General features: G+C 43.0%; 1 protein-coding gene, 1 long non-coding RNA gene and 1 other non-coding gene across 3 annotated transcripts; 1 reads left to right on the top strand and 2 right to left on the bottom strand.

The window, feature by feature from the left end:
* Positions 1-1,006: 1,006 nt before the first annotated feature.
* LOC113887288 (heterogeneous nuclear ribonucleoprotein F-like) lies at positions 1,007-2,759 on the top strand. The gene has a single exon (XM_027534348.1). It carries the CDS (start codon positions 1,008-1,010, stop codon positions 1,755-1,757), a length of 750 nt encoding a protein of 249 aa, XP_027390149.1. The 5' UTR covers position 1,007; the 3' UTR covers positions 1,758-2,759.
* Positions 2,760-5,587: 2,828 nt separating this feature from the next.
* On the bottom strand, positions 5,588-5,660 carry TRNAC-ACA. The gene has a single exon. It is a non-coding gene; the product is annotated as a tRNA-Cys (tRNA).
* Positions 5,661-13,196: 7,536 nt separating this feature from the next.
* Positions 13,197-17,190, bottom strand: LOC113887289. The gene is made up of 3 exons (XR_003509694.1): positions 16,423-17,190; positions 14,751-14,840; positions 13,197-13,236 (listed from the first exon to the last, which is right to left on the bottom strand). It is a non-coding gene; the product is annotated as an uncharacterized LOC113887289 (long non-coding RNA).
* Between the last annotated feature and the right edge of the window lie 61 nt (positions 17,191-17,251).

Below are 17,251 nucleotides of genomic sequence, written 5' to 3' on the forward strand. Positions count from 1 at the left end.
CAGCAAACTAAAATGAACTGGAATGGGTGAATTTAACTCAGATGACCATTATATCTACTACTATGGGCAGGAATCCCTTAGAAGAAATGGAGTAGCCATCATGGTCAACAAAAGAGTCTGAAATGCAGTACTTGGATGCAATCTCAAAAACGACAGAATGATCTCTGTTCGTTTCCAAGGCAAACCATTCAGTAGCACAGTAATCCAAGTCTATGCCCCAGCCAGGAACGCTGAAGAAGCTGAAGTTGAACAGTTCTATGAAGACCTACAAGACCTTTTAGAATTAACACCCCAAGAGATGTCCTTTTCAGTATAGGGGACTGGAATGCAAAAGTAGGAAGTCAGGAAACACCTGGAGTAACAGGCAAATTTGGCCTTGGAGTAAAGACTGAGGCAGGGCAAAGGCTAATAGAGTTTTGCCAAGAGAACGCACTGGTCATAGCAAACACTGTCTTCGAACAACACAAGATAAGACTCTACACATGGACATCACCAGATGGTCAACACCAAAATCAGATTGATTATATTCTTTGCAGCCAAAAATGGAGAAGCTCTATACAGTCAGCAAAAACAAGACTGGGAGCTGACTGTGGCTCAGATCGTGAACTCCTGATTGTCAAATTCAGACTTAATTGAAGAAAGTAGGGAAAACCACTAGACCATTCAGGTATGACCTAAATCAAATCCCTTATGATTATACAGTGGCAGTGAGAAATAGATTTAAGGGACTAGACCTGATAGATAGAGTGCCCAATGAACTATGGACGGAAGTTTGTGACATTGTACAGGAGACAGGGATCAAGACCATCCCCATGGAAAAGAAATGCAAAAAAGCAAAATGGCTGTCTGGGGAGGCCTTACAAATACCTGTGAAAAGAAGAGAAGCCAAAAGCAAAGGAGAAAAGGAAAGATATAAGCGTCTGAATGCAGAGTTCCAAAGAATAGCAAAGAGAGATAAGAAAGCCTTCCTCAGCGATCAATGCAAAGAAACAGAGGAAAACAACAGAATGGGAAAGACTAGAGATCTCTTCAAGAAGAGAATAGGGCACAGGTATATTGAGGTGTTCAACAGCAGTCAGGAGGGAGTTAGGTCATACTTGGATCCCCCACTGAAGTTCATGTCAGTGCAGCTGCCAGGGCCCTATGACCGCCCTGGCACAGCCAGGAGGTATACTGGCATCATCAAGCAGGCAGGCCTGGAGAGGATGAGGTCTGGTGCCTACAGTGCAGGCTATGGGGGTCATGAGGAGTACAGCAGCCTCGGTGATGGCTATGGCTTCACCACCGACCTGTTTGGGAGAGACCTCAGTTACTGTCTGTCTGAGATATACGACCACAGGTATAGAGATGGTGAGTTCACTGTCCAGAGCACCACTGGACACTGCGTCCATATGAGAGGGCTGCCTTACAAAGCCACAGAGAATGACATTTACAACTTCTCCCTGCTCAACCCTGTGAGAGTCCACATTGAGATTGGCCCTGATGGAAGAGTGACCAGTGAAGCTGATGTTGAGTTTGCCACTCATGAAGAAGCCATGGTGGCCATGTCCAAAAACAGGGCAAACATGCAACATAGATACATAGAACTTTTCTTGAATTCCACAACAGGGGCCAGCAACGGGTCATATAGCAGCCAGATGATGCAAGACATGGGAGTGTCAACCCAGTCCACTTACAGTGGTCTTGAGAGCCAGTCTGTAAGTGGCCGTTATGGGGCTGGCTATGGTGCCCAGAACAGCATGGGTAGATATGACTAGTTTTGTAGTAGCTTTTGAGTTATTTCAGTCAAGTTTTCACAGGCAGCCAACAAGCAGTGAAAAACAGTTACTACTCTAGAGCAAGCTAGGGGACCCATTTTGCACCATGAGTTTGTGAAATCTGGATTAAAAAATTACCTCTTAAGTGTTTTTTCATGCAAACTTTCTTCTAGCATGAGATATTGAGTAAACTAAAACCATTTTCAGCTTTTCTTGATTAACATTTTGGTAGTGTACTTCTGGAGTGATGTTATCTGAGTTAAAGTAGTTTTAAGTACGTTAAATGTGGATCTTTTACACCGCATCATCGTGTACACATTGGGGAGGCGTGCTTTTTTGGAAAACTCAAGGTGCTAGGTCCTTAATTCAAAGAGGACATTTCTCATGTTTGTTCATTCTAGTTTACTTTCATTTAAAATTTCTTAGGTTAAGTTTAAGCTTTTTAAAAATTTGTTTTGAAAATTGAGACACATCACTAATACTGTAGGAATTGGTGAGGCCTTGACTAACAACTTTCTTTGTACTGTGATTTCCTTTCAGGTGTATTTTGCTAAGTGAAACTTGTTAAATTTTTTTGTTAACTGAACTTTTTTCTTAAAGAGACTTTTTCACACACACACAGACACACAAAAGAAGACACCGAGGCTAGACCTCTGGGGAACATCTACAGAGGAGCCCAAGGAGGACAGTGCAGACAAAAATCATGAGCATGATATAATGGAAACCAAAGAAAGAATAATTTTCTAGAAATGAGATTTGTTCTTAGCATCACACACTACTGACAAGTTCCCTCTGAAGTATGTCTGCAGCTTTTCTAATATGGAAACCACTTATCGGCATAATGAAAGCTGATGGTTGGGGCAGAGACCAGAATGCAGAGACTGAACTATGATGTGAAGATGTCATTGTTAACTATTTTTTCTGAAAATCGGAATCTGGGTAGTTCTTTTCACAATAGCAACACTAGTTGTGTGTGTGCTAAGTCACTTCAGTCTCGCTTCAGTCGTGTCTGTGCTTAGTTGTTTCAGTCATGTCTGACTCTTTGTGACCCTATGGACTGTGGCCCACCAGGCTCCTCTATCCATGGGATTCTCCAGGCAAGAATACTAGAGTGGGCTGCCATGCCCTCCTCCAGGGGATCTTCCTGACCCAAGGATCAAACGCAGGTCTCCTGCATTGCAGGCACATTATTTACCGCTGAGCCACCAAGGAAGCCCACAATACCAGTTACCATGTGTTAAATAACAAATATACAGAAGGTGAGTATTACAATTTCTTCCAACTCCGGAGAACATATTATTGGGTGCCTTGGCTCTTGGGGATATGAAGAAGATCAAGGTGAGGTCACTGTCCCCAAGGTGCCGATAACACAATAGGAGACAGACAAAGAGGTCTAGGGGCTTAGATGAGGGAAGAATAATTTCTATCAGAAGGGGTTGGGAATCTGAGAAATCCTGACAGAGGAAATGACTTTAGAGCTGGGATTTGAAAGATGAGTGAAAATTCTCCTGGTGGAGGGTGGAGAGGGCGTTCTAAGTAGAGGGATACAAAGGCAAGAGCTTGTAGACAGAAATGTCTCTGCCATGTTTGGGGATGACTTGTGGCTCAGATAAAGGGCATGTTAGTGAGTTTGGACTTTAACAGAGATAATGGGAAGCTTCCAGAGTTATTTTCAACTAGATCAGTCACATGTCCAGAATTGAAAGAGTCCAACTGCAAGTGGGAAGAGACACTGAGAGACTTCCATAACTTTCTGAGTAAACGAGGATGAGCGCCTATTCTAAGAGGGTGGCAAAATGTTGGAGGAGAATGAAACAAACAGCAAAGCAAGGCATTTGAGCTAATTTAGGAAATAAAGATGATGACTTGGTGATTGATCATAGTGAAATTATTAATCTCTTGAGTTCTGGAATCAGGAAGAATTCTGGTTCTGCAACATTCCATTTGCGTGCTCTTAGAAACATTGGGCTTCCCAGGTGGCGCTAGTGGTAAAGAATCCTCCTGCCCATGCGGGAGGTTCAAGAGACGCGGGTTTGATCCCTGAGTCAGGAAGAGCCCCTGGAGAAGGGCAAGGCAACCCACTCCAGTATTCTTGCCTGGAGAATCCCATGGACAGAGGAGCCTCATGGGCTACAGTCCATAGGGTCGCAAAGAATCATACATGACTGAGCAAGCACAGACACATTATTTAATATTTCTGAACCTCAGTTTCCTCATCTGCATAATAGGGATAATGCCTACTGTATAGGACAAAACAAGATTAAGTACTCAATAAATGTTAGTGATTATGTTTAATACTATTATTTTTACTGCCAGCTAAATTGCAGTCACTGATGGAAGTGCCCAATAGGCAATTAGAAATGTGAACTGAAGTGCAAAAAGAAAATATGGACCAGAGATTTTTGATATACCTTATTACTTTGGAGAGTGGTTGCACTGCTGTGAAGGGCAGAGAATGGAACTTTGCAGAATATTTGCGCTTAGAAGTGGTAGGAGAAAGTGTACAGAAAAGTAGTGGTGTGTGTGAGAGAGAGAAGTCTTACCTTTGAGAGGATCGTTTTAAACTGCTAAATGCAGTGGCTTCATCTAAATCCTTAATTCCTGACACCTCTGCACCATTAGATGCAAGTGACCTCTTCAAACCTTCTTTTAGAAACTCTCTTCTTCAGTTTCCATGGCATTCTGTTCTCTTCTGTCTTCTCTGATTATGCATAGAACGTCTCAGCCTTATCGCTTACTTGTGCCAACTCCTTCATTTTACAAATGAGGAGACAAAAGAGCCAGGAAATGGAAGTAGCTTGTTCAAGGTTCACAGTCAGTTGTTCCTTCCTTGTCTTTATTTCCACCCTTTTCTCATTTCCCACAGTTCTTTGCTCTTTGCCCTCCTATACTCACTTTCTCTTTCTAAAAACTCATCTTTTTGCACAGTTTCTAGGATTGCTTTTAGGTTTTTTGATTGCCAGCTTGAAATCTCCCATCCTTGCCTCTCTCCAGAGCTGCTATCCCACCCTTTCAATAGTTAGTCAGATGTTCCACCAATACCTCATACTTAGCATGTCTGAAATATCATCTTTCCCTACAACGCTAGCTTCCCTCTGACTCCATTACCATATCAATGCTGCCTTCATTCTCCTAGTCAGCTAATTCCTTATCAAATCTGGTCAATTGGTCCTATATAAATGTCCATGTAGTGCAGGAGTTAAGCACACTGCCTGTAGGGACAAGACTGCCTGGGACCAAATAATGGTTCTGTGATATTGGACAAGTGACTTATTTTGAACCAGAGGCCATTAGAGCTGGAAGAGAACTTAAAGATAATTATTTCCCAAAGCTTCACCTTTTTCAGAAAAGAAATCTGAATCCCTGAAAGGTAAATCCCCACAGCCTGTAAATATGAGTCAGGACTGGAACCCAGGACTACTGGAGCTCCAAGTCAATGTGCTTTGTCCTGCACCATGTTGCCTCTTGCTGTCGTATTGGACCTGTCACCACAGCCACTTCCCAAGACTGAATATTTATAACTTTGTGCCTGGATTATTGACACAGCCTTCTACCTACTCTTGCAACCTTTCCTTTACCCCATTCCCAGTTCATCCTGCCAAGTTAATCTCCCTAAAGCTTCATTTCCATCTTGTCATTCCCCTCATTGGAAAGTTTTTGGTGGTTCCTCCTCGCCTACTATATAAAATTCAAATGTCCGAAAGTGAAGTCGCTCAGTCGTGTCCGACTCTTTGTGATCCCATGGACTATAGCCTACCAGGCTCCTCTGTCCATGGGATTTTCCAGGCAATAATACTGGAGTGGGTTGCCATTTCCTTCTCTAGGGGATCTTCCCAACCCAGGGATCGAACCTGGGTCTCCTGCATTGTAGGCAGACGCTTTTACCATCTGAGCCACCAGGGAAGTCTCAGATGTCCAAGCTAGGTATCAAAACTCCTCCAAAATGTGCTGCCAGCCCACCTTTCCATGCTTCATTACCCATACTACCCTTATTATACTTCATGACCCAGCCGTGCCCAAAACTCTGTGTTCTTTGAACAACTCATGCACTTTCATGCCCTACTGCCTTTTTACATAGTGTTCTCTCAACTTTGAATGTCTTTGATTTTCTTCCTGTCAAATTCTTACTCATTTTTCAGGGCCCAATTAAATGTCCTAGTGCATGAATACTTTTCAGATTCCCCCAGTCAGAATTAATCTTTATGATAACGTATGTTACAGGAATTGACAACATAGCTGAGTGTTTAGTGAGTTCCTGTCTCCCTTTTTTTCACCTGTGTTCCCACAACATATTGCTTATACTTCGGTTTAACACTTATTTCACTTACCTTATATTCAAGCTGATTATTTAACCTACTAATGAGACTTGTCTCATTCATCTTTGCATCCTCCATGGACCCAAGAGAGTTCTTGGCACACAATAGGTACTTAACAGATATTTATTGAAAGGAAAGGAAAGGAGAGGAAAACTGTGGAGCCAAGTCTTGAGACATCCCCTCATTAGTAATTCAGCAAGACCAACTCCTGTTGCTGAACATGGAGTGACATGTTGAGAGAAGAAAAATCTGGGAAACCCTACTGGCCGATCTTCAACAAAGTGCTTCAGGAAGCCTTGGTTCAACCTGACAGTTTGCTTGAGGGTGATAAGGTAGGAGAGGTGAGACAACTCAGATAAAATTCTTAACCACACATTCTTTAAAATAAGCTGAGATCAATGCAGGTCCATTGTTCCTTGCCAGCTGGTTTACAAATAGCTAGAGAGAGCAGTGACTGGTGCTAAAGAGGGGAGAAGGTAGAAGTAGAATGTCTTTGGAGCCATTTGCATAGGGAGGTTCCCATGATCCATGAGTTAATCTTTCCCTGGAAAAGGATTCTTTCTGTCAATTGAAGTATAGTTGATGTATAATGTTGTGCTAATTACTATTGTACAGCAAAGTGATTCAGATATATATATATTCTTTTTATATTATTTTCCATTAAGGTTTATCATAGGATATTGAATATAGTTCTCTGTGCTGTAGAGTAGGACCTTGTTGTTTATCCATTCTGTATATAAAAACTATATCTGCTAACCCCAGTCTCTCACTCCATCCCTCCCACGGTCCCCTCTGCCTTGGCAACCACCAGTCTGTTCTCTACATCCGTGATTCTGTTTCTGTCTCATACATATGATTGTTTGTGTCATATTTCAGATCCCACACATATGTAATATCATATGGTATTTATCTTTCTCTTTTTGATTTCAGTTCAGTTCAGTCTCTCAGTCGTGTCCGACTCTTTGTGACTCCATGAACCGCAGCACACCAGGCCTCCCTGTCCACCACCAACTCCCGGAGTTCATCCAAACTCATGTCCATTGAGTCCATGATGCCATCCAACCATCTCATCCTCTGTCATCCCCTTCTCCTCCTGCCTTCAATCTTTCCCACCATCAGGGTCTTTTCAAATGAGTCAGTTCTTCGCATCAGGTGGCCAAAATATTGGAGTTTCAGCTTCAATATCAGTCTTCCAATGAATATTCAGGACTGATTTCCTTTAGGATGGACTGATTGGATCTCCTTGCAGTCCAAGGGACTCTGAAGAGTCTTCTCCAACACCACAGTTCAAAAGCATCCTTTCTTCAGTGCTCAGCTTTCTTTATAGTCCAGCTCTCACATCCATACATGACTACTGGAAAAACCATAGCTTTGACTAGATGGACCTTTGTTGGCAAAGTAATGTCTCTGCTTTTTAATACACTGTCTAGGTTGGTCATAGTTTTACTTCCAAGGAGCAAGGGTCTTTTAATTTCATGGCTGCAATCACCATCTGCAGTGATTTTGGAACCCCCCCAAAATAAAGTCTGTCACTGTTTCCACTGTTTCCCCATCTATTTGTCATGAAGTGATGGGACCAGATGCCATGATCTTAGTTTTCTGAATGTTGAGTTTTAAGCCAACTTTTTCATTCTCCTCTTTCACTTTCATCAAGAGGTTCTTTAGTTCTTCTTCGCTTTCTGCCATAAGGGTGGTGTCATCTGCATATGTGAGGTTATTGGTATTTCTCCCGGCAATCTTGACTCCAGCTTGTGCTTCTTCCAGCCCAGCGTTTCTCATGATGTACTCTGCATATAAGTTAAATAAGCAGGGTGACAATATAGAGCCTTGACATACTCCTTTCCCGATTTGAAACCAGTCTGTTGTTCCATGTCCATTTCTAACTGTTGCTTCCTGACCTGCAGACAGATTTCTCAGGAGGTAGGTCAGGTGGCCTGGTATTCCCATTTCTTGAAGAATTTTCCACACTTAGTATGATAATCTCTAGTTGCAGCCATGTTGTTGAAAATGGCATTATTTCATTCTTTTTTATGGCTGTGTAGTATGGAAAAGGATTCTTGATCAAGCTCCCTGGATCACTTCCCTTGGAAGAGTGGGTAATTGTGAGGGGTAATGCAGGCCAAGTAGGTTCTTAATGGTCTCTCAGTAGCATTGGACACAGCTTTCAGCTAAGGCCTCTGTGCAGATCATCCTATTTCTAGAGTAATGGCAAGATAAAAGATGACTTGCATTCTCATTTTGGCCAGACCTTGTGGCTTGTGGGATCTTAGTTCCCAGACCAGGGATTGAACTCAGGCCCTCAGCAGTGAGAATACAGAGTCCTAATCACTGAATCTCGGGAATTTCCTGCATTCTCATGTTGACAGTTTAAGGACAGGTTGAAAACCTCAAGTTCATTTCTTTGTTGGCCACCTCCATCGTTATCAATTATCATTCATCAAAATTTTTCTAAACACCTACTACATGTAAGGTACGTGGGTACTGATGCAGATTTGAATGGAATGTGCCCTTAAAAAAATTGTTATTCTAAGAAATTCCCTGGTGGACCAGTGGTTAAAACTCCACACTCCCAGTACAGGGGGCATGGACTGGATGCCTGGTTAGGAACTATATCCCACATGTCTATATCCCGCAACTATATCCCACAACTAAGACCCAGTACAGTCAAATACTTTTTTAAAGTGTTATCCTAATAGAGAAGACACATAACTAACCAGACAATATGGTGGACTCCGATAAGTGCTATCGCAGAGATATACAGTACAGAGGAGAAACTAAGGGAGAGAGAAAGTGGATGGAACAAAACCTTAACTCCTGAATTTAGCATAAAAGGCCACTGGCTACCTCTCTCCACTCCTCAGCCTTTGTATGTGAAGAGCAGACTATGTGAGCTGAGTTTCAAGGAATGGAGAGTTGGCAAAGAAATGAGGAAGAGGTATTATAGGCAGATTTTATCCTAAAAGCAATGAGGAACCAATGGAGAATTTGAAGCAGGGGAGGGGTATGATCAGATATATATTTTAGAAAGGCCACTCTAAGGAAAATTTGGAGAATGGATTGGAAGAGGCCAGGAATGGAGGAAGGGAGACAGGAAACTGGTTTACTAACCCAATTGTAAAATTATTGTAGTCTATACCAGGGCAGTGGAAGTGGAATAGAAAGAAAGAAAAGGACCTGAAAGATATGAGGAAGCAAAACCTACAGGGTTCAGTTATTTATCAAATACAGAGTTAAAGGAGGCTAAGCAAGGGGAGGAAGCTAGTGCTGAGTCCGTAGATTCCTGGCTTGAGCTATTGGGTGGATATGAGACCATTCAATGGGATGAGGGAACACTGGAGGGGCAGCAGATTTGGGGGCAGAAGAGATGAGATGAACATCATATACATATTTGGAGACCAGGAGTGAGGTCTGGCCTGAAAATACAGATTTGAATCTATCTGTAGTTGAAGCCATGGGTTAGATGAGCCTACTCAGGGAGAGCCTGAAAAGTGACAGGAACAGAGGGACTAGAACTCTGAGGAACATCAACATTTAAGGGACAGAGTAAAAGAAAAGCATAGAGCAATCAGTTAGACAAGAGAGAGACCTGAAGAGAAAACTGTAAGAAAATTCAAAAAAGATTCTGTAGCCATTAAAAAATACACTTTAGAAAAATATTTAGAGACATCTTTGTTGTTGTTCAGTAGTTAAGTCGTGTTCAACTCTTTGTGACCCCATGGGCTACAACACACCAGGCTCCCTTGTCCTTCACCATCTCCCAGAGCTTGCTCAAATTCATGTCCATTGAGTCAGTGATGCCACCCAACCATCTCATCCTCTGTCGTCCCTTTCTCCTTTTGCCTTCAATCTTTCCCAGCATCAGGGTCTTTTCCAATGAGTTGGCTCTTCTCATCAGGTGGCCAGAGTTTTGGAGCTTCAGCTTCAACATCAGTCCTTCCAATGAATATTCAGGATTGATTTAGGATTGACTCGTTTGATCTCCCTACAGTCCAAGGGACTCTCAAGAGTCTTCTCCAACACCACAATTCAAAAGCATCAGTTCTTCAGCACCCAGCCGCCTTTATGGCCCAAATCTCACATCCATACATGACTACTGGAAAAACCACAGCTTTGACTAGACGGACCTTTGTTGGCAAAGTAATGTCTCTGCTTTTTAATAAGCTGTTTAGGTTTATCATAACTTCATTTCCAAAAGGCAAGCGACATCTTTAAACATGATATAATAGCAAGTGAAAGAGGATATAGAACAGTATGCATTGCTGAGAACAGATTGATGATTGCCAGAGGTGGGGGGTGGAAGGTGGGCAAAAGTGTGAAGGGAATCAAAGGGTATGCATTTGCAGTTACAAAATGAATAAGTCATGGGGATGTAATGAGCAGCATGGTAAATGTAGAAATAATACTGTATTGTATATTTGAAAGTTGTTAAGAGTAGATCTTAAAAATTCTCATCACGAGAAAAAAATTCTGTGGTGATGGATGTTAACTAGAGTGACTGTAGTGATCGTTCCACAATGTATACACATATTGAATCATTATGCTGTACACCTAGAGTTAATAAAATGTTATATCTCAATAAAAATAATATGTAGTGTATGATGACAATTTTATAAAAGTATAAGTATATATTTTCATTGAAAAATGACTGTAAGGTTTCACACCTTGTAGTAATGCTTATCTCTGGATGGTGATGCTACAGATTATTTTTATTATTATCCTATGAATTGTTTTGGTATTTTCCAGTTTTCCATAAGGAACATACATTGCTTGTGTAACAGCAAACATAAAGATTAATATAAAAGGGAAGGACATCCCTGGAAGTCCAGTGGTTTAAACTCTGCACTCCCAATACAGGAAGCACGGGTTTAATCCCTGGTTGGGGAACTAAGACCCCACATGCCACAGGATGAGGCTATATATTTATATATGGAAAAATCAAAGAAGAAAGTTTAGAGAAGGTGGGAGTGGTCAAGTGAATCCAACATCTCAGAGTCAGTAAGACTAGTTCTGAGGAATGTCCAAAGGATTTAGTAACAAAGTGACCTTGGTGAAAACTATTTCAATGGAGTAGGGAGCAGGTGCAGAAGCTGGATTGGAGTGAAACTGAAAAGTGAATACCAGATAAAGAAGTATAGATGGCAAGTATAGACATATCAAAAAATGTGGTTAAGAAGGAAAACAGATAGGGTAGAAGCCCAGTCTCAGATACCATTCAGTTTAAGATTCTCACACTATGTGTGGTGGCTTTGAGCATCCTGAAGAGAGGTAAGTTATGATGGTTTTCTGATACTCAGATTTTCAGTATAAGGGGTACAGCATAGTATGGAATTGGAAGCAGGAGCCATCAGGAAATCAGCATCAGAAATTGCTCTTCTGGGCTCAGAGACAAACTTAGCATCATTGGAACTGAGTGAAACACTCCAGTGTTACATATGTGGCTACACAATTTAGAGTGTGGGTTAATACTTGGGAAAGAGCCCTTCCCAAAAGCCTGTGATAAGTATGAAATCATTGTGGAAGTTCTAGTGACTCATGTGATAACAGTCAGGGCTTCTTTATCAAGGTGTGGAGCTCAGTTTCGTAGACGATGTTGTTCGCTAGGAATAATGCCAAACCTCAATGCATGCTACGGCTCAACCCATCCCCAACACTGTGAGGTGAAATGTCAACAGTGAGAAAGAGCAGTTTATGTTTATTAAAGCACTAACACAGATTCAGCAATCAATAACTGCTTGACACTCTGAAAAGTGCCCTCATGCTGGCAAATCCAATGCCACTGAACACCCATTTCCTAGGAAACAGTGAAGTAGCTCAATCATCCTTGTGTTTTATAGGAGGAAAAAGCAACCAAATGAACCAAAATGGAATAAAAAAGCAGTCAAAATTCATGATTTCAGGGATCTGAATGGGCCTAGGAATCAGCCCTTTAACTGTCAACAGAGTCAGTTGGGGCAGGTAAAATAGGGAGAAAAATGTCTGGGTTTCCTACCTAGATAGCCTTTCATCCCTCCTATGAACAATACTTGTTAGCAGAAGCCTTTGCTTTCAGGATGTCATCAACAGCCTGACACTCCCCTAGGTATTGACCTAGCAGTGCTGAGTGGTTCAAAGAAATAACAGGGGCAGAGTGGCTGATTGCTGAGACAAGGGGATTCTCAATAAGGCATTTGTGGTGTTATGGTTGGTAAACTTGGTTGACAGCGGGAAGGGCAGAGGAGTCCAAAGATTAGACAGAAAGGATGAGCCTCGGGGCTTCTATTTAGGGTCTGATTTACATGTTTTATTTAGATTATCAGTTTGAGGGGGTGGGTGATGAAACAATACGTTTCTAATTGGAAGTCCTGGAAACAGATCCTATGAAAAAGAAGTTCCCTTTATATACAATATGAGTTCAGTGATAGGTGTGTATATAAAGAAAGGAAACTGGAAAGTACTAAATTATTAACAGCTTAATGGGCAGGGTGTTAGCTCATCAGGTTGGACAATTAACAGAACAAGCTAAATTCTTCTGTGTGCTTTTTGCTTCACCCTTCATACTTGACACTTGGCTCCATTTTTTTTTTTTTTTTTTTTGGCTACAACCTGGACTGCTCTCTGATTCCTCAACCCTATCACACTACTTCTACCCTTGGGATTGGATGCAACCTGGGAGTTTTCTTCCCCTGCTCTGCTCCCTGGGTCTTACAGTGCCTTGTACCCCAAAGCAGAAAAATCAGGAAATGGACATCAAGCTGTAACATTAAGATAGGAGCCCAACAGTTCCAGTTTCTCATTATGCTTGTTTCACTTGGCTACCTGAAATGATGTGGAATTTCCTGGGGTCTTTCGCAAGCATACTCTCCGTTGGTGCAGTGATCAGACATCAGTGAAATACAGGACCATTCCTAAACCCCAGGAGTTTGAGTCTCTTAAAAAAAGATTTATTCTTTTTTTTGGCTGTGGTGGGCCTACACACAGGCTTTCTCTAGTTGCAGCGAGCAGGAGGGCTATTGTTGCCATGTGCACCTGGCTTCTCATTGTGATGACTTCTCTTGTTGCAGAGCACAGGCTCTAGGTGCATGGGCTTCAGCAGTTCCAGTGTCGGCTCAGGAGTTGTGGCTCACGGGCTTAGTTGCTCTGTGGCATTTGGGATCTTCTGGGACCAGGGATCAAACTGGTGCCCCCTGCGTTAGAAGGCAGATTCTTGACCACTGGACCATCAAGGAAGTCCAGGGTCTTAATAAAATACAAAAATGAGGGAGGCAGGGGCAAAAAGAATTTCAAACTGCAGGGAGTAGATACGGTGCTGCTTAATGCTCTTACTCCCAGGAAATCTATAAGCTCCAAGAAGCACCACCTCACCTTTAGGCTTTACTGTTGGTAGAATGAGTGCACCATCCTGACAATATGGGGCTGGTTTAAGGATATTTCACACTTTTAGGTTTTTTGAGCAGGACAGCTGAAGCAATTTTGCTTTGTTCCCTGCTCCAAACTGTCCTGAGAGCAAAGGGTATATGCTTAACGTCAAGTGAATTGGTGCACTATCTGCGTCAGTTCTTCAGAAATCCCCTTGGAAAAATACTGATAACTCTCCCTTTTTGATCTCTTCTAAGAATATGAATTCCTGAGGCACAAACTCATTCATACAATTACATCTTTTAAAAAGGATCTGTGGGGACTTCTCTGGTGGTCCAGTGACTAAGACTCCACACTCCCAATGCAGGGGGCTCAGGTTTGATCCCTGCTCAGGAAACTAGATCCTGCATGCCACAATTAAGAGTTCACATGTCACAACCAAAAATCCCTTAGGCGTCAATGAAGATCAAAGATCCTGCATGCTGCAACTAAGACCTGGTGCAGCCAAATAAATAAATAGATAATTTAAAAATAAATAAATAAAAAGGATTTGTAACAACCAAGAGCAATTATTAATACAGGACAACTTCCATCTTTCCCTAGCAGCCCTTACTGGAAACAGTTTGCATAACCTTCCACAGCCTGAGCTGGGGTGGGAACTTTTGAAATGTTCTGCAGATTTTCAGGGTTAGCCACTTCCTTAATCCTATGGACCCATTTGGGAAGATCTTTTTGGCCTGTGTGTCTTAAGCAACATTTATATGGGAAGCTGTCTCCTTTGATTTCTGAGCCATACAGCAGTGCTGTCTCATTGATCAAAGCCATAGAAAATGCCACATTTTGTTTGGTAATGAGGCCCAGGGACAGGCTCGATGATGGACTCCACATGCGAGGCAGCGCTGCTGCAGACCATCCAGGGAAGCCTTAAGTTCGCTGGGCTGAGGCAGCTGGCGCTGTTCCGGGATGTAATGAGCAGAGCTCCCACTGGCTTTCTGATTCTGTTGATGAGTTTAGAACCTCTGAACTCTGACGATGTTGCTGGAGAAATGTGCTCTGAAATAAAGTGATCAATTTCTTCCAGCAACTGTCCTGGTCCTGGGTGGGACAGAACAGGAAAGGCCTTGTTTGGGCTAATATCTGAGCCATCCTGGAGACAGCAGGCTTATGTTTAAGACCTCTTATCTTGTATGTTTTGAGATCTAATAAAGATCTTCCTGAGTGAATTTGAGGAAGTAAACAGGCTGATGTAAAAAATAATTTTTTTTAATATTCCCCCCAGACGTCCATTGTGAGAAGAAAGGCTGCTTAGGATTCAAGGCAGACGCTGATTTTAGCTGCTTACCAGGAGCCAATGGATTTGCACTGCTTGCTGTAGTAGTTTTCCTCCTCTCCTCTCCATTTTCCTCCCCTCCCATGCTCTCTCTTCTGTCCCCTTTCCAGAAGATGTGTTCAAGCAGCAATAAACAGGCAGAGGACAAGTCAATTCTAGCAACAGTATTTTTTATACGACTACAAGCTACTCAAAAAGACTTCCTGTAGCCTAAAACTATAAGCACCTAGAGAAACCCTGCCAGAACTCTAAGAAACAATGAGTACACACTGATATTGACCTGTATTTTCCCTTCCTAGGAGCTCTGTTATAGGAGCTTTCTCTTCTGGTCAAACAGGTCTGCCCACCGTTCCCTAAACACATCTCACAGCTTCCTGTCACCTGGAATGGCTGGCCTCTCCATCTCCTTTATGATCTACATCCAACTCTGTCTCTTCCAATAATAAGTACCTTTTAATCCTACATCTGAATGCCTTCTGGCCCCTTGTATCTACACAGGTCATTCAGGACATAATCCCTTGTTGTAGGTACTTGGGCATATATCTTATCTCTCCAGCTAGTTTTGAACCTTCTAGAGTTAAGGACCAGTTCTCACTCAGATTCTCCATGGAACCTGTAGAGCTCATCAACTCTGATGTTGTGGTTAAACAACCTCTGGCACAAGACTATCTGGGTTCAAATCTTGCTTTGTCACTTGCTGGTTGAGTGACCTCACTCACGTCACTTAATTTCTGTATGCCTTAATTCCCCTGTAACATGGGAATATTAATAACACCTTCTGCAGAGAGCTATTTTGAGCATCCAAGTAATACTTGCAAAACACTTTGAACACTGCCTTTCACCCATTAAGTACTCCAGAAATGCTAGTCCTTGTTATCCACTCCAACCTGAATGCTCAGCATGAACTGCCAAGTGCCAAAGAATGGCACTCAGCCTACCCCCATGGTGTCAAGCTTAGTTTTGCCTTATAAGTTTACCAGACACTCACTGAAGGAATTCCCGACCTGACTTTGAATATCTTTCCTGCTCTGAGCCCTTTACCTGACTGCTGGTATTGTCCACAGCCACCCAACACAGTCTTGCCTCCTTTCTGTCTCCCAGTCATGTCCCACTCATTCCTACCTTTGTACCTTTACTCAGTGTTCCTCTTCCCTGGAAAGCTAGCCCTACCCTTCCCCTTTCCAATTCCCACCCATCCTTCACTTTTCCACTCAAGCTTTACCTCCTCCAGGAAGCCTTCCCTGATTATCTCAATTTATCTTCATCTTCCCCTTGTGGCTCAGCTGGTAAAGAATCTTCCTGCAATGCGGGAGACCTGGGTTTGATTCCTGGGTTGGGAAGATCCCCTGGAGAAGGGAAAGGCTACCCACTCCAGTATTCTGGCCTGGAGAACTCCATAGACTGTATAGTACATGGGGTCGCAAGGAGTCTGACATGACTGAGCGACTCTCACTTCACTTCCCCTTCTTCCAACTCCCTCAGCAGTCTAAGTTAGAACCACATAACTGAACATGCACCGACATTTTCCTGGCAACTTTTGAGTCTTCGTCTCATTTCCTCAGGAAGTTGATAAATTCCTTAAGAACAGCTAGAATGTTTTCCCCTCTTTTGCCATCTGCCCCTGGCATGTAACCAGTACTGGGTACTCAACAGGTGTCCAGTAAAGATTTATCAATTAATGTACCTATATGCCCGGGTATGGCCAAGGGAAGCCGGGTTTCTGGCTCTCTTCCTGGCAGTGAGCTCGGGCTGGAGTGAAGAGAAGGCAGGGAACCAGTGAAGCTGACTTCACTTATTTCTTCACTGCCATCCGGGCCACAGAATTAGCAGGGTCTTCAGGTAAACTGTCCTTTAGACTGGACTTCTCTCTCAGTTAATGGTTGACATTCTCTGTTTACCTTAATGATTGCCAAGATCTGTTGCTGCACACGGTACATTTTGTGGCTCAACTGCCTTGGCCCCGAGGGTAGAAGGCAATTTGGAAGAGGTTTGGGGGTTGTGGGATGGGACTGGAAACACTCTGGTCCATCCCTAGCCACTTAGGGCATGGGTAATAAGCAGAGAGCCCAAGAGAACCCTGGTACTGCCATGTGGGGGAAGCCCTGCTGTCTCTCACTTTGGCCTCAAGGGGCCAGTAGCCATTGCCCATGGCTGTTTTTTCTCTCCCCATAGTCAGCATTTTCAAGGTTGGGAGCTGGAAGGGATGGCACCCAGTGCAGGAGCCCTCTCTGTAGCTCGTCCACACACCGGATCTACCTGTGGCCGGTGGGTGGGGGAAGGCTGAAGGCTGAGGCCCAGGTCCAGTTCCGTCTCCCAGATTGGGCTGAACATGCATACATGGGTGACAAAGATGCCTCTCTTCCTCTGGGATGGGGCAGTAACTTCAGGCTATGTGATTTGTCTCTCCAAAGTCACCGGGAGTTCAGGGGATCAATCTTATTTAATGATTGTATGAGGGAGGAGGTAGAGCTGGTTAATGTTTGTCTGGTTCCTCTTGGGCTGTGGGCCATATC

This window comes from Bos indicus x Bos taurus, chromosome X, assembly GCF_003369695.1.
Source record: "Bos indicus x Bos taurus breed Angus x Brahman F1 hybrid chromosome X, Bos_hybrid_MaternalHap_v2.0, whole genome shotgun sequence".
NCBI classification, from domain to species: domain Eukaryota; kingdom Metazoa; phylum Chordata; class Mammalia; order Artiodactyla; family Bovidae; genus Bos; species Bos indicus x Bos taurus.